This window comes from Crinia signifera, chromosome 6 (genome assembly GCF_055691185.1).
Source record: "Crinia signifera chromosome 6, ASM5569118v1, whole genome shotgun sequence".
Taxonomy (NCBI): domain Eukaryota; kingdom Metazoa; phylum Chordata; class Amphibia; order Anura; family Myobatrachidae; genus Crinia; species Crinia signifera.
In genome coordinates, this window is record NC_139222.1 from 74,514,926 (window position 1) to 74,540,260 (window position 25,335).

At 39.9% G+C, this 25,335-nt stretch overlaps 1 protein-coding gene across 3 annotated transcripts in view; it reads left to right on the forward strand.

Annotated features, from left to right (window-relative positions):
• The window catches only part of UNC5B (unc-5 netrin receptor B), a 163,007-nt gene extending 145,305 nt beyond the window's left edge, over window positions 1-17,702 (forward strand). For all 3 annotated transcript variants that reach the window (XM_083146298.1, XM_083146299.1, XM_083146301.1), the window contains 6 exons: window positions 1,235-1,403; window positions 2,703-2,936; window positions 8,716-8,865; window positions 9,605-9,769; window positions 12,086-12,264; window positions 13,053-17,702. In XM_083146298.1, coding sequence (XP_083002424.1) covers window positions 1,235-1,403; window positions 2,703-2,936; window positions 8,716-8,865; window positions 9,605-9,769; window positions 12,086-12,264; window positions 13,053-13,218 — 1,063 coding nt within the window. In that variant the 3' untranslated portion in view covers window positions 13,219-17,702. The remainder of the gene's footprint in view (window positions 1-1,234; window positions 1,404-2,702; window positions 2,937-8,715; window positions 8,866-9,604; window positions 9,770-12,085; window positions 12,265-13,052) is intronic.
• Window positions 17,703-25,335: the final 7,633 nt, after the last annotated feature.

The window sequence follows — 25,335 nt, forward strand, 5'->3', positions numbered from 1 at the left end:
ATTGGGCCATTTACCTTTTTTTTTTCTATGTTAAATGTACTCAGTTTCAATGTTAAAATAATTTAATATTGAAGCCTATGGAGACGCGATGGACCCGATTTCTCCATAGGCTTCAATGTGAAATTATTTTTACATTGAAGCCTATGGAGAAATCGGGTACATCGCGTCAGTCGCGTCGTGTGCGTTTTGGTATGCACCCGACGCGACCGACGCAATTTTTTCCGACACGACCACCACGATAGCAATCGTGGTGGCCGTGCTAGGAAACAAGTACTGTTTTTTCCTGTGGAACTATGAGTCCCAGCAAGCCTCCCCCGCAAGCTGGGACTTGGAGAACCACAAGTCCCAGCATGCGGGGCATTAAAGGGCCCGCTGGCACTTGTAGTTCCACAGAAAAAAAAATAGTTAAATAAATACACACTGACACATATGAAAAATAAAAGTTTAATAATACATACATTACACAAACACACTGATACTTGCCTATCTTGATCCCGTCGGTAGGTCCCTGGGTCCGGTCCGGTGGCTTGGTTCCGGGGCTGGTCCGGGGCTCCAGGGCTGAAGAGTCCGGGGTCCTGGATCCGTAGTAATCCAAATGGGTACCTGGGGAAGGAAATCCAACTCGCCTGTCTTCTGGCGACCACCCCGGCATCTGCTGTTCAAGACGCGTTGCTCCCGGCTTCTGTGGTACCCGCTCTGCCTCCGCTGTATACTAGAGATGCAGAGGTCCTTCTCCCTCGGCATCTCTGCTCAGAATGATTTCTGGCCAATCAGTAGCTGAGAAAGTCGGCTCCTGATTGTCCAGAAATCATTTTTTTTAGTCAAAGCTAGAACGCCCACATGGGCGTTCCAGCTTTGTCAGTATAGTCGCAAGGACGGCAGCATATCGGTCGGACGTGCGTACACACTGCACTTTTGTACCGATATGGAGCCGTCCTGTCGGATGAAAATTAAACAGCAAAGAACCGTCGACCGACCGAGTATGGACAATCAAGACAGTTTTTTGCCGTTTATCGGTCGGTAGGGACAGCGTACACACATATACAATTGAACGGCTGTCCGACCCAGAACGGAAGAACAGCCCAACAATTGTATATATGTGTACCCAGCTTTACAGTATAATGATGTTTAGTATATGTTATCCTGTTAACGTTCATGTATGCTATAATTTCAGATCTGGATTTCATTACATTCTCAAGTAAACATAACTGTGTTTTTCCTTTTTTTCCTTTAGACTACCTTCTGAGGGAACACAAACCATTTTGAGTCCTATGGTCACGTGTGGGCCCACTGGACTTCTCTTATGTCGCCCAGTCATTTTAACCATTCCACACTGTGCGGATATCACCACATCAGACTGGGTTTTGCAACTGAGGACTCAGTCTCACCAAGGAAACTGGGAGGTAAAAAAGAAAAGAAGTATCCTCTATATCAGGCATGTCCAAACTGTGGAACTCCAACTGTTGTGAAACTACAAGTCCCATCATGCCTTGCCACAGTTTTGCTATTAGGGAATGCTAAACCTATGGCAAAGCATGCTGGGAAGTGTAGTGTCACAACCACTGGAGGGCCACAGTTTGGACATCAATTTTAATAGTGATCAAATATTTTCTATGGTTATAAAGAGCTTACAAAATAATTTGAAGAGGTTGTACAGAAAAATGTTCTTTACCGTAAAATAAAAATACTAGATGCATTAGGGCTCGCACCCCCTGACAATTCTGTGCACCGTACAGGTTTATAAATGCCTGATTATGGCATTTAGTTGGACAGTTTCTTATGGTTTCACATCTATCACAGTATTTTAAAACTTGAACTCCACATGTAAAATTTAAAAAAAGTGTCTCAGTCATGTTATTGTGACACTAATACACGTTTAAAGCAACAGTAGAGCTGATTACACTCTAGACCAGGGGTAGCCAACTCCAGTCCTCGAGAGCTACCAAAAGTTAATGTTTTCCAGGTTTTCCTCACAGAATCATAAGTGAAGTTATTAGCTCCACCTGTGGATCAATTATAATGTGTCAGCCAGTAATGAGTGCACCTGTGCCCCAGCCAGGTGATCTAGAAAACGTGAACTGTTGGTAGCTCACGAGGACTGGAGTTGGCTACCACTGCACTAGACGATCTTTTGAAAAATGTTGCTAAAACAGACAGGTTAAAATGTCAAAATGATCAAATCATCCAGTGTGTATCCACTATATCACCAACAATGTGCACTCCCACCCATCTTCAGTGGCATCCTCCTTTGTCTGAATACATTACGATGGAGAACATTGCAAAGAATGGACCATGCTACCGAATACAATACACCCACCCACCCTGTCCCGTCCCTGCTGGCAACAGCACGTGTGTGTGTATATACACTTGCCAATACCGACTCCCCCACAGGGTTACAACAGAGGCAGGGTCACTGGGTACACACATCATGTAGCGTGTTCCCAGCATTAGTTTTCACTGTGTTTTCCTAGCAGACACGCATTAACGAGACTTCAATGTTTGTATTTCAGAGCTCCCTCTAGTGGTAATTTCAGAATATTAGCTATGTCTCCAGCATTTCCCAACATATTATTAATTTGTTTTCCAAGACTGCTGTCTATATGTTACCATTTTCTAAAACAATTGGATTTACTTTTTTGAGCATTTAAAAAAAAATTCCAAATATATATTTCTAAACACATGATTATTTCATTATTTTTCAGGAGGTGGTGACTTTAAATGAAGAGACGCTCAACACACCGTGTTATTGCCAGCTTGAAAGCCAGTCCTGTCACATTTTACTTGACCAGCTAGGCACCTATGCTTTCGTTGGGGAGTCTTATTCCAGATCAGCCACAAAGAGGCTACAGCTAGCTATCTTCGCACCGATCCTCTGCACATCTCTGGAATATAACCTCAAGGTGTACTGCTTAGAAGACACACCTGATGCATTAAAGGTAGCTTGCGAATAGTTGCTGTATTTGTTTTATATTTGGTTCGTTCTACACCTCCTTTCACTTTTTGTTTATTAAAGGCTTTCATAGTTTCTTTCCATCTCCTAAATGTAACATAATTATATTGTGTGAGGTTTAGCACACCGCCCAGCACTGCTAATGGCCAGGGATTAAAATAATGTATGGCGTCAGATGGGCACTTTGAACACTAATGCTTTTCCATTCCTCCTACAAAATTGCTAACGTTCCCAGAGTTTAAATCGCTTGAAGTCAGTGGGTAACCCTGCCTTTCATCAGCTGCTAAATTTCATAGTGGAACCATCCTTGGATTTAAAATATAATGCACACAAACTTCTTTTGATAAATAATTGTAAAATATCCCAAACCACAGACACATTACAAGTATATGTCACACTGAATCTACTGTTAGTTGTGATCAATAATGAACCTATAATGGCACCATGCAGCCTGTAGCTCTTCTGCAGAGCCACCAGGTGCCTGCAGAGCTGTCTAGAGCACAAGTACTCAAACTCAGTCCTCCGGACCCTACATGTTTTGCAGGTCTCCTTACAGAATGACAAGTGAAATAATGAGCTCCACATGTGGATCTTGTAAAATGTGTCAATGAGTAATGAATGCACCTGAATGAAAATGTGAACTCTGAGGGGTCCTGAGGTCTGACTTTGAGAACCCCTGGTCTGGAGTATACTATGGAATCTCTAGGGAGTGTTCTACTTCCTAGTACCAAGGACCCCACCCTCTAGAAGTGAAGATATCATGTCACAGGTTTGGAGCACATGGTGAAATAGAGCCCTCCTCCGGCCTTGGCGTCACATAGATTCTGGCAGGCCATGCTCGGAGTACTGATTTCTCAGGCAGTCCAGGTCTCCTAGAAATCATACTGCACTAGAGGCCCGATCTTCAAGTAACCCAAGCCTGGCAAACCTGTGGTTATCCAGCTACTGTGAAGCCACAAGTTCCAGATTGCTTTACCAGCTGATTGGTGGGAAGGTAGACTTGTAGTTGTGTAACAACTAGTGAGCCACAGGTTTGTTACTAAGAAATAAAAAGATAATTTTTTTTAATATACTAGTAAAATAACAATGCTTGATGTAAATACGAACTTGATCGTCCTTAAATAGGTTTATCTATTCTTTGCATAGAGAATATCTTTCACGTAATAGGTGAAGGTTATCATTGGTGACTGCTCTTTGCCGTCTGTGGCATTTGTTAAATAGCAAAAAGCCCGTGTCCAGGCTTGGTGTGTTTTTTTTTACAGATTTAGGCTTTTCTCCATAAGACATACACACCCCTTGTTCTGATTAAGGCCAGTATTCAATGCCTCAGATTCGCCGGTTTTTTTCAGTGAATCTGGCAATTCTCCCTATTCAATGGAGGCAATTCGCCACAAATGAACAGCGAATGTCTGCCGATTCGCCGTAAATTATTCTCCACAATTCGCCTGTGATTTTCAATGGGGTTTTTAGTGGAATTCGCCGACAGTGTATTCAATGCTCAAATGGAGAACTGCTTTCTCCACTGATTTTCGCCATGATTCTCCGTTTAGCATTCGGCAGCTTTTTTAGGTGAACTGTAATGTGATCTTTTAAATTAAAGCGTTTTTAATTTTTTTTTTTTGTGTTCAAAAATCAGAATATTTTTCCTATGAAGGGGCATGCTATTTTTATTCATATACATGCAGCACATGAATATATTTTTAATATATATATTTTTTTTTTTAAACAATATTTTTTTTTTTTTTTTTTTACACATTCGCCAGCAGGGGGCCGGGAGCCGGAGCCGCTCATTAATATTCATATATTCACTGCACACTGATCCCGATGATCGGGACCAGTGAGTGCAGCGGCTCCGACCCCAGCAGCACTCTGCAGCCCTGGGGGTGAGGTGAGGGGAGGGAGGTGAGGGGACAGGACGGGAGGGGGGAGAGATATGCGGGGGACAAGGACCAGCAGCAGCAGCAGCAGCCCGAATCTTTTGCAGATAGCAGCCACTGCTGCTTTCAGTGAGCAGAGGCGGGGGAGCTGTGCGTACTGTAGTGCTCTCCCGCCCTCCGCCATGCCACATTCGCCCGCCCCCTCCGCCATGGCACTTTCCCCCCCTGCTGCTGAGATTCTCCAGCGGGGGGATCACTGATGTCGCAGGGAGCCCCCCGCACAGCCTCAGAACAGGGACGCAGCAGCAGGCCTTTAGTTCCGGCAGCCACAGCACGGTGATGTCAGCGCTGGGGCTGCCGGAGACGGAGGACTGCTGCTGCGGGCTGTGCGGGGGGGGGGGGACACGGGGATTCGCCACTAGACATATTCGCTTACATTCGACGTCAGGGGCAGCGAGCCCCTGACGCATTGAATAGTGTGGGCTGGGGGAGGCTCACGAATTAAAGAGCAGCGATATTTCCTGGCGAGCGCACAGCGAATCCAAAACAGGATTCGCTACCTTGCGCTCGCCAGAGCATTGAATACCCCTATAAGTCTATTTATATAAGACGCGTGCTTCATGAAAACATTCACAGAACTGCCCTGCTGTAAAGTGGGTTGTGTTGCAGAATATGCAATGATCATTTTCCATACTTTTTCTCACAGAAGCAGCACTTTAATATAAAATTCTAAAGAAATCCCCATAGAAGCAAATGCCCCAAGATGTAAGCTGTCAGGAATGTGTTTACTCAAGGATAACACTGTATTCCTGATTCAACAGCTCAGTAGTTTCATTAACTAAGTCTTTTCTAACTGGGTGAACAAAGTGCAAAGTTTAAAGCAATTTAGAATTCGTGTCTCAGAGAGTTCCCAACTTGAAGCAACATTCTTATTAGATCGGTCATTTTTTTACTGCCCACCTGCTGCTTCTGTTTGACAAACTCCCAGAAACTGCACACTATAGAATAATAGAGGTTTCTTATTAGATTGGACAGGCACACCCCAAATCATCCCCCCCCTCCCCCCCAATTTTCACTTTTATGCTACACACAACCCTATGATTTGATACAAATGGCAGTGGGTTGAGGGAGTAAGCGGGGGCTGCTGAAGTAAGAGACAGAAGTTTTTGGGGGGCCCTAGTGTGGTTTGGCGGTTCCTTTTGTGATTATTGTCCTAGATGCGTAGTTTAATGAATTGAAACAGGATATCCGTAATGCCACTTCATAGTGACACAGTTAATTTAATAGTGTACTGTACATTGCAAATTCAGATTTGTTTTTGCCAAATACAAAGTTATTATGAATACATTTGCTAGGATTCATGACTACATTAGCATTTAACAAATCTGTAAAAATCAAAGCTTAATCGGAGACTTAAATGTAAAACAACTTCTAAAATTCCATGGTAGATCTGAACAAAGTACAAATGTATCAAGGTCCTTTCATGTGAAATACAGTACAAAAATTAATAGATTACATTAACTTAAACTGGTTTTGTAGCAATTACAGTTAATAATGTAAACCATTTATGTGTTTGCAGCAGTTGGGTTAAACTCTAGTAACCTCGGAAATGCGCCATTAACTGGATACTTAACTCAAAAAAATAGGTTTATGTTGGGACATTAATTAGAGGACATTTTATAAACGCAGAGCTCAAACACTTGAGCATGCTAATTACAACGACCAAACTATTTCCTATTCCACTATTTTAAATATTGAAATGACTCGTATTCAGGCAACCTATATATGTCTAACATTGTAGCTGTTAGGTAATTAATGTTCTCTGTAAGCTTCCTTAGCGTTTAAAGGGCAAAAAAGTAATTAGTTTTACTACTTCTCAAGTTGTACACACAAGTGAACGAATGTCTTCCTAATGACCTAATTATCTCAACAAGCAATTTAAGCAAACAAACTAACTAGAAGATTACTTGAATAAATAAGTCAGGTTGCGTTATCAGCTTCCTGTACTTTAAGTTTTCTAAGACATCTTTGTAGCTGCTGCTGGTTCTAAGGATTTCTAATTAGTAAAATGATGAATGATCTTCTCAAATTACTTTTAGAGGATGAAAATGTTTTTTTTTTAATTAACTCCTTAATTAATATTTTTGAAGAAAATTATATTTAATAATTCTGGTTTTATGATGTTCTTTTCTGTGTAGAACTGGCCATAGCTACCCTATTTTAAGTTAGCATTGACTTTGAACTGTCAATATAAAAGACAAAAGTTTAAATGGACAGATTGGACATCCTTTGTAAAAAGTTGACTTGTATGACATTGAATTCCAATTGTGAAGACCCAGTAGTTAAATGGTTCTTGTTAATGTACCTAAAGAATTATATGAACCAGACGTTTTAAACATCTTTCATACCAAGTTAAGGAGTAGCATCCTTACTGAATATATGATGGTACTTCATTAACTTTTATTAATATACGATTACCATACGTAATATTTTGAAACTGGGGACAGGAAAAGTAATAAAACCAGATTGGTATATAGAGCACTAAGAGGACCTTGCTTGCAATCTTAGTGTCTACATATGTCCTAGGACTGTAACCTTTACGTTATGGTATTTGGAGATGCAATTATACATATGAGCTGGGCGCTGTGATTAGAGCTAGTCTCTAGTTTTCATTTATCATTTTCCAAAAGTCCTAGCCCTTCAGCCAGTAGTATTTTCATACTGGAAATGATTACTGTGAGCATTTACTTCTACCCATAGATAACAAGTAGGACATGGTGTTGATTACATTTGGCTGAAGAGCTAACTTTCTCTGTACAGTCATTTTTACTAAACAACCTGCCCTTCAGTCTTTTTTCAAAGGATGTCCGGCTCTGTGGTCTACAGAATACTATGAGGGCAGGGTGGGGTTTAGTATCTCAGGAAAAGCAGTAAGTCAAGAAAGGGGAACCTCAATGATGGTAGGTAGGTGTGTGTGTTGTGGAGATTCTGTGAGACAACTAGACTAAGGGTTCTATCCTATTAGCCCCAATGTATTTACACCCAATACAAGCATCCAGATATAGCGATTAATAACCTATGGTCATTATTGTGGTAACCAATTAGCACCTGTTTTTTTATTGGCCCTAAAAGGACTTGGGTTTGAGCAAAAACAGCTGGTATCAGGAATAACTCCATGAACACGTGTTTTTTTTTACCATCTGGCAGCTGCATGGGTGCCAGATGACTGACTGACAGTCCAGATTCCAACAGTCATTACACCGACATCAGAATTCCGACTGTTAAACTCCAACAGACGGGCAGTGGCTATTCTCCCTCATGGGGGTCCTTGACTAGAATAGAGCAAGGGGCTTCATTGCATTTGCCCCGCTGTCTGAGTCCAGACTGTCGGTGTGCTATACCACACCCAGCTTCTTATCAGGGATTAGGCTTAACTGGCCTAAGGCACAAATAGTATAATAACTGATAACAGCAGGTATCGAAGCTAAGGGACACCGGTATTGGGTCTATTAGGCTAGCCCCTGTTGAAATCATTAGCAGTGGTAAAGTATTACTGCTAATAGGATAACTCTCTCAATAGGAAGGTACTACAATAAATCTTTCATACTCTTCTAAAAATCAGCTTAGTTGCAGCAAATAATTCTGGAATAAAAATAATTAAAAACATTTTTCACCAAGTTCCAGCTTGTGCACGTGAACAGTTTCTCTATTGCAAATATAAAACAAAAGGAAAAATGCCATTCCCACCAAAATCATGGTTGGTCTGATCATGATATAACCATTTTCTGCTCCTTCTAGTTCTGTCTTGTTTGGTTACCAGACCAGAATGTACTTTTATGTGTGTTGGGCTTGCTGTACTGTAACATTTTATATTTCTTTTTTACATAGGAAGTCCTAGATTTGGAGAAAATCTTAGGAGGATATCTAATAGAGGAGCCAAAGCCACTCATGTTTAAAGACAGTTATCACAACCTACGTTTGTCTATTCATGATATTCCTCATTCACTGTGGAGAAGTAAACTGCTAGCTAAATTCCAGGTCAGTAGGGACAAGTTGAGCACTTGAGAACCAATTGTCAGATCTCAATGACGGCATTAATAGTCTAATATTGGATATTCCACCTGACATACAATATTTCTAGTATTCAGAGTGATGTTCTTTGAATGGAAACTGTTGTTGACCACAATGGAGGACATTTTTAATAAATATAATTTCTTTGATAAATGTCTACTGTATACTCTAAAGTGCTTGTCAAAAGTTTTCTCCATTGAGTGCCTAAAAACTTGCTCTAGAATGCTCTAGGTCATGGGTCTTCAACCTGTGGCCCTCCAGATGTTGTGAAACTACATGTTCCAACATGCGTTGCCACATTTTTTCCTATAAGAGCATGCCAAAACGGTCAGGGCATGCTGGGACATGTAGTTCCACAACATCTGGAGGGCCACAGGTTGAAGACCTGTGCTCTAGGTAGATAGTTTAATGTTAACAGCTTTGTACTCTTGAATATGTAACATAACACAATACCTGTGGTATGTTCTCAAATCTGTCTGAAAACTATTTTTAAATAGTATCCGTAATACTTAATTCAGTGTAAGCCTTGGGACAGTAAAAAGCTTTGGATTAGGGAAGTGAGTAAGGTTTATAAAGTTGCTTAATGCACAAATGTATTACTTGTTGCTGCATCAACAAAATAAGCTTTTTCGTTGGCGGGAGTACAATATGTGCAAAGGATTATGACATGCTTTGTGTTAAACACAATGTTAATTGCTTATTGCAGGAAATACCTTTTTATCACATCTGGAGTGGAAGTCAGCGGTCGTTGCATTGTACGTTCACTCTGGAGAGGTACAGCCTCGCTTCCACAGAGCTTATATGCAAAATCTGTGTGAGGCAGGTGGAAGGAGAAGGACAGATATTCCAGTTGCATACCATGCTGGAAGAGGTGAGCTTGTCTTATTCTGAATGTGTGTCTGTAAAGATTTTAAGATTCTTCTATTGTGCTTTTATTTATTTAGCACATTCTCACAGAGACCATCATAATACATTATTATCTGTTTATTATTGTGATTTTACTTTATGGAAATTTAAAGTGAACATTTTTAGACTGTAGGACTATATATATATCTCAAACATAAAATATATATATTACATGCCTAAATTCATAACTATCGGTGTTGGTTTCTTCAAATAAAATAGCACCGAGCTGTTTAGATGCGCTTCCATGTAACACTTCACAGCGGGTCCCAAGTACAATATAAACACAGACTGAGTGATATAACTTAGTGCTATTTTAAACAGCTCACAGAAAGAAATAATTAGTCTTTTGACAATAATATCGCATTGTGAATAAAAGCGCAGGGTGCACAATTAGTTTGTCAATGTTTCTCCCCTCTATCCATGTGAAAGATCTTATATTTAGGTTCCCATGAAAACAGAACTATTATTGATCACTTACCTGTTTATGGAGAATGTCTCTGTAGAACAAGAATAAAGGGAACACCCTCCTCATTATTAAATATGACTATAAAGTGACCTAGGGAAATCAGTGCAGAAATAACAATCAACAATGTTTTTCTGATTTTCATTTTTTTCCAGTATTACATTTTTATATTATTATACAAATGAAGCTGGATACAGAAGAGAATGGGGCAAACGGGGAAAAAAAGGGAGATAGGACATTCCCATAAGTCAGATGCAGGGTCGTAACTATAGCACCGCAGCCCCCGCGACCGCGGGGGGGGGGGGCGCTATGCATGTGCGGGCGCCGGGGGCTGCAGTGCTATAGTTACGTTAGCTGCAATGTGAAGGGGGCAGGGGGGCATTGAGGCGGCTGGGGGGACGGAAGCTGCGGGGGACACAGAGGCGGCAATTACTTACAGCTGAGCCGGGCAGGGGGAGCCGGGAGCTGTCTGTACTGAAGAAAAAAAAGCCCATACAATGAATGGGCAGCCTGTGATTGGCTGCTGAGCGCTCTCTCAGCCAATTGCTGACTGGCTGAGAGAGCGCTCAGCCAATCACAGGCTGCCGATTCATTGTATGGGCTTTTTTTTTTCTTCCGTACTGACAGTGACAGCTCCCGGCTCAGCTGTAAGTAATTGCCGCCTCTGTGTCCCCCGCAGCGTCCGTCCCCCCAGCCGCCTCGCAGCGTCCCCCCCACCTGCATTGACGGCTACCTGGGGGAGCGGCAGGTGGCGCAGATGGAGACCGGGGGCGCGTCGGGAGAATATAAAGAAATCTTATTCAAAAGACCGGGCGGCCGCTGATTGGCTGAGAGCTCAGCCAATCAGCGGCCGCCCGGTCTTTTGAATAGGATTTCTTCCTATTCTCCCGCCGCGCCCCCGGTCTCCATCTGCGCCGCCTGCGGTCCTCGCCTGCCGCTCCCCCAGGTACCCACAGATATATCGGATCTTAACATCTAGACTGCGGGGGTTGGTGCGGCGGGCGGAGGGGCGGGTGAGTGGCTGGGCCCCCTCCCTTTAACGGCGGGGGGGCACCCAAAATGTAGTTACGCCACTGGTCAGATGTATATAAGAATGTGTCTAATGCAGTGTTTTTCAACCAATGTTACCTGTGGTGACCAGTGTGATTGGTTTTTTCCCTGTGGGGCCAATGTGTTTTGCCCTGCTGGGATCTCATGGTGTGCCTTGGCAATTTTAAAATCTTATTTAGTGTGCCGCAAAAAGGTTGAAAATCACTGCTCTAAGGGGCAGATGTATTAAGCCTTGCAGAGTGATAAAGTGGAGAGAGATTCAATTTAAGCCTAACAGCTCCAAGCTGTCATGTTACATGTTGTTGTTTTTTTAGTTAGGAGCGGATTGGCTGGAAGTTTATCTCTTTCCATTTTTTCTCTCTCCACTTTATGACTCTACAAGGCTCAGTAAATCTTCCCCTAAAGGGTGTACAAATAAATAAATACATACATACAGTATATACAAAAATATGGGTGGTTTGCAATTTTGTTAGCGTTTAGTGGCCATGAGGTATGCTGATCAAATTCAGAATTTTGTTTTTAAAAAGGGCAGTCGCATACAAGGCCAAACCGTACTTTGTAAGTGATTGCCCCTTTAGAAACAAATCCTGGTTCGAGCCAGCATACTGATCAGCATAATATTACATTGTAAGTTATATAAACCTATACACATGGCATATATAGTATGTGCCCTTTAATTGTAACTCTGAATTGTTTCAAACTATAATCTTTAATAATGTATCATCACCTCAGACTTAAGTAAAATACCCACTGCTTGTATCTTAACAGAATGCCAAATCATTTGATCCATTTTGTTCACATCCTGGAAGCAATGTGACAACCCAGTTAGGACCATATGCCTTTAAGATCCCCTTATCAATCCGACAGAAAATCTGCAACAGTTTGGATGCCCCCAATTCCAGAGGAAATGACTGGAGACTTTTGGCACAAAAGCTCAGCATGGATAGGTACGTCTTTGATCTATGTAGCTCGGTAGTTCACACACTCATGACCTGCTATTCATTTACTTTCAAGATTACGTAACAGAGTCTCGCATGTTTATTCCTTCCCAAGTCAAAAGAATGCTGCTACTGTATCTCTGTTTTGTGGGATATGTAGCCTCGAGTGAAAACAGACTAAGGGCCAGATGCACTAATATGATAAAAAGGAGAGTGATAAACAACCAACCAATCAGCTCCTGCCTGACATTTTTCAAACACAGTCTGTGACATGGCAGGTAGGAGCTGATTGGCTGGCTGTTTATCACTCTCCATTTTATCACTTTTGAAGCTTAGTGCATCTGGCCCTAAAACAGAACCGTTGCATTGGCAAGAAAGCCGTTTTAAAATATCACCCTATCGGCCATCTCTGAGGTTTTGTATAGATAACTCCATAATTACTTTTACAACATTTCCACATAAAATCTTACTGATCTGTATGGCAGGGAACACACCTTTGTTCTTTGTATAATGTAGTCCGTTTGTAACCTGATCCCTTGAGCTTAGTGTGCCACTTTGTTCTGACGGCCCCAAAGGTACCCAGCAGAGCACTCGACAACATTGTCTAGAGGAGGAGTGGGGCCCACCAGGTGTTTCCTTTGTTACCCTTTTGGGCAGTCTGACCCCAAGGGCACATTTGTATGTGAAAAGTTATTTTCTAGGAAGATTTCACTATCTCACCAGTATTTTTGTGGTTCAAAGTAAAACCCACTGTTCCAAGGGGAAAAACACATTCCCATATCTCTTTCTCTTTCTAGATATCTGAACTATTTTGCCACCAAAGCCAGTCCGACAGGTGTTATCTTGGACTTATGGGAAGCCTTACACCAGGATGATGGTGATCTCAACACTCTGGCTAGTGCCTTGGAAGAGATGGGCAAAAGTGAGATGATGCTCGTTATGGCAACAGATGGAGACTGCTAATGACCTCCTAACTTGGTTGATTTGGAGTCATTGAATATGTTGGAGGTGGGATATATCAGTTTGCAGCAGAAAGCACTCTGGTCCTTAAGCAAGAGACGTTTTCTGTCCTTGTTTGTGCTGGATGCCTCACAGAGCTGCAGTTTAGTAGGGAGGACAAGTACTCCTTACAATCTAATCACAACCAGCCTTAGAAATCCTTACATACTCTGTTTACAAGCCATCCAAGTGTCTAATGGAATACCTTTTACACTCAACAGAATGCCATGCAAGAGTGGAAAGCATCTTTGTTACCATGACTACTGCTGGCAGACATCTTTCATGTTACCGTTCTAAGCATTTAAGACTTTATAGTTTTTAAGCTATTTCATTTCCTCCATCTTTCAAACATATTATGTATTCCTTCAAAGATCATGTACAATCTGATCAAACTGCTTCTAATCCTGTCCAAGCTTGGAAAACAGCCTTACTGTTAAGGCAAATGGTTTCCTAGGAAACGCAAGTTTATTTATTATCCAAATCTTTGGATGAGTCTCTGTTTTATATGTTACCGGTTGAAATATCTGATTGCCTGAACCCATGTGTGTGTGTGAATGAAGCTTGCTAACCATTTTGGTCTAGTAGAGGTTTATAATATTAGATGAAGCTTACTTTGACCTCTTCTTTACACTTACGGGGCTTATTGACAGTATAATTATGTTCATTGTGCGGCTCCATACACTTATGATTTGGAACTCTTTTGTTGCCTTTATTTTCTTTTCACTTTCTGCATATCACAAATATTTGTACCTGAACGGAAATTCTACTCAGCTCAGGGAGTATATTGCTGAGGGTGGGGATGGGAGGGATTGGGGTACAGTTACCTTATTTAAAACTTGGTTTTAAGCCACATTTCACAAACAGAAATTGATTTAATTTAGACACTTAGGACACATTTCTTGTGGCCTATTTATGAAATTTGGTTTATAGTTAATTGCACAAGCAAGTGCTGTAACATCTAATTTGTGGGAGACATATTCAAGTTTGTGAAGAGGGCAAGTAGAGATGTTGCCGATAGCATCCTCCTATCAGATTCCAGGTATCATTTATCTTGTATGTATTATAAAATGATAGCTGGGATATGATAGGTTAAGCAATACCTCCACTTGTCCTCTTTAGAAAGTTTGGTTAAATTTATTTTTAGTTTTTTGTAAACTGTACTATCGAACAAAAACAGATTGTTAAAAGATGTAGTATTTTTTCCTCCATGCCTACAGTTTTTATAAATATCCCCATATTTTGGGGATTCCTATTCTCCATGTAAGTTAAAATGATTGATAAAGCATTGTTTTAATTCAAAGAGTACACCAGTGGCTTATAGGTTATATAAAGTCCAGGATATTTGTATGTATATATATGAATCCATACATCTTAGGTGGAAGCAGTCATTTCGAGAACCTACAGTACCGAAGCTAGTTAAAAAATCATAGACTGCTATAGCAGCAGTGCCCATCTCCAGGCTCAGGAAGTAATGTGAAACATTTACAGTATATTATGTCCGTGCTACATGTGTAATTGGGAACACTTGCATCATGTTGTGTTATGAAAATGTTTAACATACATTTTTAAATGTGCTCTGAACCTAATACTCAGAGCATCAATATTATTTTAAAACTTAATTCTGAAAGACCCCTTTCCAAAGTCAAAGATGTTAGCTTTTCATTCAATCATTTTTTTTCGACTGACTATTTATTGTCTGCTTAATGACTTTTACCCCCAGAAGGATTTGAGTTTATTCCTCAAAATCACATCCTTGTCATTGTAGTATTTGAATTCTCTTTGTCAAGTAACAAAAGTTCATTTATGTACCACTCACATATGTAAAAAGATCTGGATTAAAGTGTTACTTTTTTATATTTCCACTTGCATTGTTCACCAAAGCATTTTGTGCGTCTTCTGTCCCTACTATCACCATTAACATTACAGACTACACTACTTCTACGGAGGGATTTCGGGATTCATCTTACAAGAACTTTAAAGCGTTTTTAGTTTTTGTTTTATAAATAAGCAAAAACAAAATAGTAAACCTGTATGAGACCTTTTGTAATAGTAGACATAATGTTAAGTAACAGTCACAGACTACGTAAGGTGTAATTTGGGGTCTCATTCATCTTTGCAGAAGTTTAAATTCTGTATCTAAAGCAAAGCCTAGTTGCTCATTTATTTTTTAAACATAACTAATTTTAATCAGATGTCAGAATGTGCCAAAGATACCCAAATGTTTAATAGTTGTCTACTTGCCTATTTCTCACTTCTTAGTAGATAAATAGCATGTAAATGGATAGCTCTAAGGGAAAGAAGAAAAGCAAATGTGTGTGTCTGTATGTACCGCCTCTCCTGCGGCAGCGTTAACTTTCCATGGCTCACTGATTTTTTTGGGGGGAAGGGGCAGGGCTAAATATGCAAATCAAATCATTTAGCCATTGCCCCTCATATACCCACAGATTGCGGGATTTGCAGTACTGAGGGGCGGGGCTCGGTGATGTCTATATCAGGCCCTGCCCCCTGTGAACTCGTGCATGCATACATAAATGTTTTTGCTTTTGTTTAAATATATTTTATTTATTTTAAGGCCTTTTCTCTCAACATCTTCATCTATTTGTGATCTTAGACATCATCTCCATTGTTATGTGCTTACAAAAGGCATACGTACATGTAAGGTGGTAAAGCCATTGTCTGATTTTTTTATTTTTCTTGCCAATAGATTCAAGGTTTAAAACTGTTTTGCCCTGGTTAATACAGGATATGGTTAATGGCCAGTTTAGAATAAGGACAGTATTTACCTCTTTAATTTGTAGTATTTGTCTGTCTTGAGTGAAAGGATGAAAATAGCTTTAATTATAGTGCATTAATGAGTGCATCATAACAACCATTTATGACAAGTGGAATTTTAATGACAGAAAAAAATTTGAGGGTATGTTTGAAGCTGCATTCTGATTAAATCTTGGAAATAATGATTTCAGTACTTTAGATTAGCCTCTTCTCTCAGGTCTTATTAGGTTCTTGGCTTCTCAGGTGAGCAAGGTCATGTTTCATGTTTTGTGAGCGCTTTTATCTCTATTTTCTTTGTTTTCCACTTTTTCCCCAATTTTTTGTTGTTGCCGCAAATTGCAGCATTGTACACAAGGCAGCATGGCCGTATTTATGCCATTTGTGGCACTATGCCATCCCACCTGGAGGACTCATTTATGATCTCCCAAAGGGTAAAATGAAGGGAAGATTATATGTTGATTAATATCTGAAAGATTCCGATTAGAATTTTAGCTAATATTTGTGGTAGTTTTGGACTGCAGATTGCATTTCAATACTTCTACATACTGAAGGATGTGTCCGGGGGTTCCGATTGGTAAGCTGTTGTAAAATTATGTGACTTATGAATTGAATACCCACTGAGACCAGCATTTCTTAGCAACACATTAATTATTCTGTAGACTTCTATAATAACCGTGTGTTCAGGTGCAATATTTGCACTGAACCACAACAACTAAACCTCAGTTCAAGTTGTTGTTTATTTCCCCAATATTGTACACCTACAAAAAAATATTACGTGGAACCTATATGAGTTTTTGGAGTGTATTTTTAGGGAGGAAAATAATCTGGCAATAATAGATCATTACCCTTAATGCTCTATAGGCCAGTATCATCAAGGCAGCAGAGTATTTGAATGCTAAATTGAGTAATAGATTATCTCTACATTTTTAGACACAAACCCATTAATCCTAAATAAATTGCCTTTATTTTTGTGAGGTGATGGTTTCCTTGATAAATGTGGACTATCATGTGGAAAATGTACTCTTCTAGAACAGTTTCTCTGGTTATTGAAAGGTCATTATATGATTTTTTTTTTCTTCAAATAATCTCCAGCAGTTTAGTCCCAGACAGTAACCAGTTTAAAAAGGACTTGATACCAAAGTGCCTTGACATTGGCTATTGAGAAGTCATAGCACGTCTACGATTATCTGTAATGATTGCAAGCTGTTTAAGTTACTCAAAACTTTTTTGGGGCCGAAGTAGCTTATTTACAAGCCTGTCTATCTAGACATTTAAAATGCCATGTAGCAAGAAAAGGTGTTTTATATTAAAAACACATTTCCCTAGGGCACATGTTCTTAAACTAGAAAACGTGATGTGGGGTCTTGTTGACAGAGTTTGAGAACCGCTGCCGTTGTGGAATGCCCAGAGTTTTACATGCGCTAACCCATTTTCCTTGTTGTTCCTGGAGCAAATTAATATATTTTTTCCAACAATAATTTTATATTTTTGTGTCCAATGAATTTCAATATTTTTTTCCCTTTGGTAGAATACATGGCAGGTTAAGGCACTTCTGTTCAATTCTACCCATTGATCAGTATTTACCTTTTAGGCTTAGACCAGAGGATTTACCTGTACATCAATAAAGTATTTGTATGTGTTTCATGTAATATTACTAATAAAAAGAATATTATTACGCTACTGAGTACATGTTACATGTCCTAACCGCCACTGTAACAATGCAGTGGGATTATGCATACAAATGTGTAAAAAAGTTACAATCCAAACCTTTAAATTAATAATTTTTAACAATTTTTAAGCATTTTTCTTATATACTGATGGCACCAACTAATACAAGAATAATAGGGAATGTTACAATCTATATTATTTCCTCCATCTGTAATAAATAACCGTAATACAACAATTAAAATCTAATACAGATTGAGTTTCCCATATTCTAAATCTTTAGACCAGAAGTCATTTTGGATTTATTATTGTTCCATAATTTTGAATATTTGGCTACCAAAATGCGATATCTGGCAGATGGGACTAAAGTCTAAACTTAAAATGCATTTGTTTCATTTACATGAAACAAAGGTACTGCTTTTCTAGCACGGCACCCACGATAAGCATCGCATGTATCGGTCCTTAATCGCAAGCATCGCATGCATCTTTTGTGTTTCTGCACCATAAGATGTATACGATTTATGCGACTACAGTGATTTTTCATCGTATCCATTTTTATCGCATTGGTCGTACTGTTTTAATGTCATAAGATGCATGCAATGCATACGATTGATGCGACCCCGGGAGGGGCGGCGGTACGCGTCCTCCGACCTTTTCATACCCCCACTATCCACGTCGGCGTGGAGTTGATTTTATAAAGTGTGGCGAGGGTACGCGGATACCTTCACAGGTATCCGCGTCCCCTCGCGGGCTTCACAGGTATCCGCGTCCCCTCGCGGGGCTCGCTGCGCTCGCCACACTTTATAAAATCAACTCCGCGCCGACGTGGATAGTGGGGGTATGAAAAAGGTCGGAGGACGCGTACCGCCGCCCCTCGTGGGGCTCGCAGCGCTCGCCACGCTTCGGGTTGGCGTTCATAGTGGGGGTAGTGTTAAGAATGGGGTGCATTTAAAATGACACTGTATTTTAGTGGTTTATAATGAGATGATATGTGATTTTTAAGTGTTGATGCATCAAATTGGGTGCTTATAATGTCAACTCCACTTCCATTGTTAATGCCTCCCCAAACTATCAACGGCAATCCAAAGCGTGGCGAGGGGCGGCGGTACGCGTCCTCTGACCTTTTCATACCCCCACTATCCACGTCGGCGTTGAGTTGATTTTATAAAGTGTGGCAAGCGCAGCGGATACCTTCACAGGTATCCGCGTCCCCTCGATGATGAGTAAGTAAACGATGAGTGCGATGCATGCGATTTAAACGCATACATCGCAGTCATCGAATCGCACGCATCGTACCTTACTATACTACTGTTTTTCATACGATACATGCGATTTAAAAACCGAAATCGCACAGATTGTATGCCTTATAAAAATGTACACGATTAATGCGATGGGTGCCGTGCTAGGAAAGCAGTACCGAAACAAATGCTGGAAAAGAGTGTAAAACAAGTTGGCATTTTTAGAACGGTACTTTTAGTAGATTTCATTACCATATATTATTTTTTATCCTATTTTCATTATGTTTTTCATATGTTTTGTTAGCGTGTGAAAATGTTAAGAATAGTAGATAGGAGCGAATGATCCCTTACAAAGTCATGTACGGTAGGAAGTGTATGCAGCTTTTTGGAACTTATTCAGTAGCTAAACCCTTACAGTTGGAGAAATATTACAATCGGCATGAAAGAAATTTGCTTAAAAAAAAAATCTGTATGAGCTTGCTTAAAATTATATTCACTTAATTCGTATACTAAATAATATTAAATTGATATTGGTTTTTTGAGATAAAAGGTTTCATTTCATAACCTGTCCCCTTCCCTTAAATAAGCTTACAAAGGTCATTTATTTTGGCATTTTATGCTTTAAAGTCAGTATTAAATCCAGAATTGTATTGTACTGCAGGAGCTGTGGGGCAATAATGGGTTAATCACGGGTCATTTTAAAATGAATGTTAACCACTTTCATGATTTTGCCCAATTATTGCACAGATTTAAAAAAAATTCTGTTAAGGAAAATGTCTAAAATAGTTTTATTATTTTAAGAGTGATCCCTACATTAGAATTTAATTCATAAATGTTAAACTGTAAAATTTGTCGCATGTATGAGTTTATCGAAGGATTGGCCAAAATGTTAATCAAATGCAAATAAATTCTAGTTAGAACATGGCATATCCATGCAAAATGGCTTCAATAAAATTACATTTATATATAAGTGTAGGAACAAGAATTCACAACAACATTATTTATGGGTGATAATTATTATCCATTTAAGCATTTCTTAAAATAGATGTGATATTTATTTAGAAGAGTTTTTGTGCATTCATATTCCTACACAAGAAAATAATAAATGTTACAAATGTTTTTGTGCTCGATAAGCCATACATATTTGACCGAGACAGGTATGTTCTCTTGTGATACATTTACAGGCCTTGTCAAATATTAATGCAATTTTTTTACAGAAAAAGTTGTTTTTATAATGCAGTATATATTTTCCACGTTAATTAAAGCAAAGAGTTATATATTTTTTGTGCCTATAATTTTTGTTAATGTTTCCCCATCGTAAATTTTCCTTCTTACTATTATTCATATAATTGCCATTTACTCATTTTCATTTTCCTTGCTACGATGTGATAATTGTGACAATACAAGAGATTTAAGTTGTTTCATTACTTATGCCTAAACCTCTTGTTATCAAATTAATATGCATTTTATGTCAGCCTCTAGTGTGTAGTATTCCTGTGGAAATACAAGAAATGAGGACCATTAAGGGCATTCCTATGGAAATGTCAAAAATGAGCAAGCAAATTTGTTCTCAATTTGTTGTATTAGCAAAGATTTAATATGATTGCAGTGCTCAGACTTATGTAGAAAAGGAATGTCCTTTATTCAGGGTAGTGAGCAGTTATTCTTTTTTCTATAATGGCATGTCATTTTTGATTTTTTTTTTTTAGATATGTTTATTTATAGAATTTGACTTGTATGTGTGTGTGGTTTAATCATGTGTAATATTCCTTAATCAATTGGAAAGCAAGGAAATGCATTTCAGTGACTGTAAATGCATCATTTATGTTCAATATTTATTTTTTACTTTTGTTTTTAATCATATCCATTTTCTGTACCTGAAAGGACTAAACCCCATTAATTTTCTGGTACAGGAGAAGTTACATTTATAATAACAATAATAAAAATAAAAAAAAAGCTGAACATTTACTAGGTTGACATATACATGATGTTAAGTTCTTTGTTGTATTGGGGATTTAACAGGTATTTCTCTTGTATGGATTTCATAAATGTCCGCTTAATCTAAAACTCTAAACAACTCAACAATGTAGTAACTGTCTGTGAATTTAAAGCTAAAAGTATGTTTTCATAATACTGGAAGTAAAAACGATAAAAATGCTTGGAAATGGGTCTGCTCATGTAAGTTTTCACCAAATCTAGCCAGCTACAAGCTTGTTGTATATCTATAATGTACCTCTGTTTTAAGTATGGTGACAAAACCATAAGTGGGGATACTACTTGTCTGTTTTTATTACAAAATTCCTTTTATTATTTTTATTTAATACTTGTATGAGATCCTAGTTGCTTACATTACTTATCAGTGTTTATGGTGGCTTTATGGGAGTTGGTACGGCCACTGTTAAAGTTTCTTTACTATTGATCAAGGGAAGAGTTATGAGTAATACTGGCTCACCAGAGTTTTATCATGTAAAAAAAAAAAAAAACTTTTTTTAACCGATGGGGGATTTTTTTACTTTAAATAAAGTTATGCAATAGGCAGACATGCATTTTTCTTATAAGCCTGCTGAGTAGCTTTTGCCTTTTAAAAATGAAAGAAAGAAAAAAAAAAGAACCAAAATTCAGTTTTCTGTGTCAAATGAGACATCTTTTTTTGTCAGTCCTTTTAAACCATTTCCTTTGTATTAAATGACATAGATACTTCTGCCTAGTTATGGATATGGAACAATTTGTTTTTGTCATGGACAACGAAACTTTTCAGGCATTCTGACTAACCTGTTTCTTTATTTACACCCAGATCCTTCAAACACCTCTCTGTTAGGTCTGTAAACTATAAATTGTAAATAAAGTTTAGCATTCCTATTGTAACAAATTAATTTTTATGCAATAAATTATATTTCTTAGTGTAATAAAAAATAAAATGAAATGTCTGTCTTTTTTTTTTTTTTTAAACAAAGATTTTACATTTGAATAGTTTTTTTTCCCCAGCCTTTAAATTACAGATGCTCGTTTACTCTAGCTGTGTGTATCTCACATTAGAGCATTTTGTGGTAAAATTTACATTTCTACATTGAGCACTTTTAGTCTATATTAGACTTTTAAACCAGTTTGTGCCTTCCATTTCTGTCTCTCCCCTCCCAAGGCTGTAACCAGCTAGCTGTAAACTAGACCCATTTTGCACATACGCGCTTGCCGGCGCTCTTGTCGGCACGCTTGTTGCTGGGGGCCCGGGCTGAAGGTCAGTCCCGGGCTCCAACATTACTAGTGGTGGCCCTGGCTATTTTTGTATGAAGAAAGGAAAGCAGTAAGCCTATAAACACTAGCCAACAATTTGATAATTCATCAAAAATAAGGAAGTGTTTGGTGAGTATATGGAAAAGCTGCCATAAAAACTTTTGTAGGGGTCTTGTACATTTCTCCAGGTACCATTATCAACAATATATACAAAGAATAGGTAAAAGCTGTTGCGCTGTCCCAGACCGGCAGATAACGAGAGGGGAGTTTATGTCAAACCACTTCTCATACGGTCAAAGTGCGTCCAGGAGTTCAGATCCGGACTCACGGCAATGAGAGATTGGTCAGAAGGGTCACAGTATTATATCTGTACACAGTACCCAATCTGTGTTACTGACCTGTCTCTCTTGCCCTATTTGCATATAATAGTATCTTTACAGTCCACGACTAGTTCCCACGCAGTGCTGGTGCAAGGCGCCGGAGCGCCCCAGGCGGGGGGGGGGCGCCCCGGCGATCACCCGCTCTACGGGTGGGGAGGAATACAGCCGCCGTGCTGCTCCTGGGGGGGTGATGCGTGATGCCGCCGGCGGCGCGCTGATCTGGGGGGGAGAGGGATACGGCCGCCGTGTTGTTCCGGTGTGTATATATACTCACCCTTCAGGAGGAGCTCGGGTCTAGCTCAGCGGGCAGGAGGGAGAGCTGGAGGTCTGGCTTAGCGGGCAGGAGGGAGGCCTCGCAGTTCAGTCCCGGCGCAGTGTGGCTGACATCTTCCTCCACCCGCACCGTGTACAGTCGCTCAGCCTGGCAGCGCTGAGCACTTGGCTCACCCTCAGACGCTGCCCGGCTGAGCGGCTGTGCACGGTGCGGGTGGAGGAAAATGTCAGTTAACATGCACACAGCGCAGCGAGCCCTCCCTCCTGCCCGCTAAGCCAGACCTCCAGCTCTCCCTCCTGCCCTGCTCCCAACTACCGCCCCCCAGTGGCCGGCACCCTAGGCAAATGCCTAACACTGCCTAGTGGTGGCGCCGGCCCTGCTCCCACATCCCCAAATTAACAGGGCTTACCTTGGGTCTATGCCCTATATGCACATATAGGTATCTTTGATCCTCGATCCTAGACACTCTATGACCAACATGAATGCTCCAAAGATCCACAGGTAAAAAAGTATTTAATTCCGCAACACGGCAATCCAGATAAAAAGTTCAGCATCAAATACATCAATAAAAAATTAAAATAATGTCTCAAGGGGACGGGATATGCCTATCTCCACCACCTCAACTCACCCGGGTATCAGAGACTGAGGTGGGGCTGCCGTTCAGATGGAAAACTGGCACAAGGGTCCCTGGACAGAAAATGGTATTAAATCCTCCTTACCAACGCGTTTTGGGCCATAAAAAATGCCCTTTTTCAAGGTATGGAGGAAACCTCTACAGATAGGGTTTATATACCCTGAGACATTATCCAATTACCAGAAAATGTAAAAAACTAGGGCCGGAATTGAATCCATGCTCTAGACAGTTAATTATACAAACATATAAAATCCACATGAAATTCATATAAAATATATAGCGTGTGTACTTGTATGATACATCCGTCTCAGTAATGTAAATATCAACATCGCAAAAAGTACCACATATTATCAATAGGGCTTGGATCATTTCGACCCTCCAGTCCATATGTATTCCATTTCAGGCTGCCGTACTTAGTAGGAACGCCACCGGAATCACAGTATAAGCGGCATAGTGTTACTTCCGGGTTAAAGTCCAGAAGTCCATGTAGACGTCATTTCCGGTGCTGATTGAACCGCACAGATATCCTCTGTGTGGGACGCAAGCCGGAGATGTAAATTATTGTAGACGTAATTTCTGGCACTGTTGGAACGCAAACATCATCCCACAGTGGAACGCAGCCAGGAAGTGTTCTTAGACAGATGTATTCCGCACTTGAAATGCGTCTCCTATATATTCCATACAACATGGACCAATGTCATAAAAATTTAAATAAAAACACACTGTTAATTGCATAATAATTCAACTCCTATAAAGAGAAGGTGTCCACGTTTATATAACTGAACCTATAAAAAACATTTCAATTTCGAAGTCCACATTGATACCCCTAGGCTCCAAGGTTTTCAACTAATAGATTGCTCGCATTTCAGTTTGAGAGAGTCTTAATTCTATGTTATTCACTCTTCAATGCAGTTTCACAATTTTAATGCCACAGAAGGATGTCAAGTGTGAAATGTCACAATTGTGCATCTTTTTAAAATGATCAGAAACGTTATGGGACTCTAATCCCTTTTTGACATTTCTAACGTGCTCTGCCAGACGTACTTTGAGCATTAGTTTGGCTTTTCCTACGTATTGTTTTGTACAATTACATTCCAGCAGATAAATGCATTGTTTGCTGTTGCACATAATAAAATCTTCTATATCAAAAATCTTGCCAGTAACCGTAGACCTATACTGACTTATTACTGTGGTGGGACTCCTGCATGCTAGGCACATGCTGCAGGTACCACAGCGGTAAAAGCCTTTGCATTTAATATGCGTGAAGGATGTTGGGACATTTATGGCACTATTTACCAAAGTATCCTTTAGATTCTTTGCCCTCCTATAAAAAAAACTTTGGACTCTACATATTTTTCCAGTAACGGGTCATTCGTAAGAATAGGCCAGTGCTTTCTAATAACAGCTTCAAGTTGTTTATGTTGGCTGTTGTACTGGGTGATGATTGTCACATATGTGTGGTTATCTTTGGATTCGGAAGTCAGAACTGGAGGGGCTTCACCAGTCGTGAGGTGTCTACCTTTTTCTTTTGCTTTCATAATTCTATGGGAATTGTAGCCCTTGCTACGAAACTTATTTTCCAACATAGTAGCTTGTTCATCGTATATTCCAGGGTTAGTACAATTGTGGCCAATCTGCTGGAATTGGCTGTTGGGGACACTATTCAGCCAGTTAGCATGATGATTGGTACCTGCCCCTATGAAAGCATTACAGTCGGTTGCCTTAATGCCCCTCTCTATCTGCCGGTCTGGGACAGTGCAACAGCTTTTACCTATTCTTTGTATATATCTTGTATTTGGTGTGGTAACCTTGGTAATCACTGTGCTGCAGTCCTGCGGCGCAAGTTTCTACTATTTGTTTTTTTTTGTACCATTGTCAATAAATTGC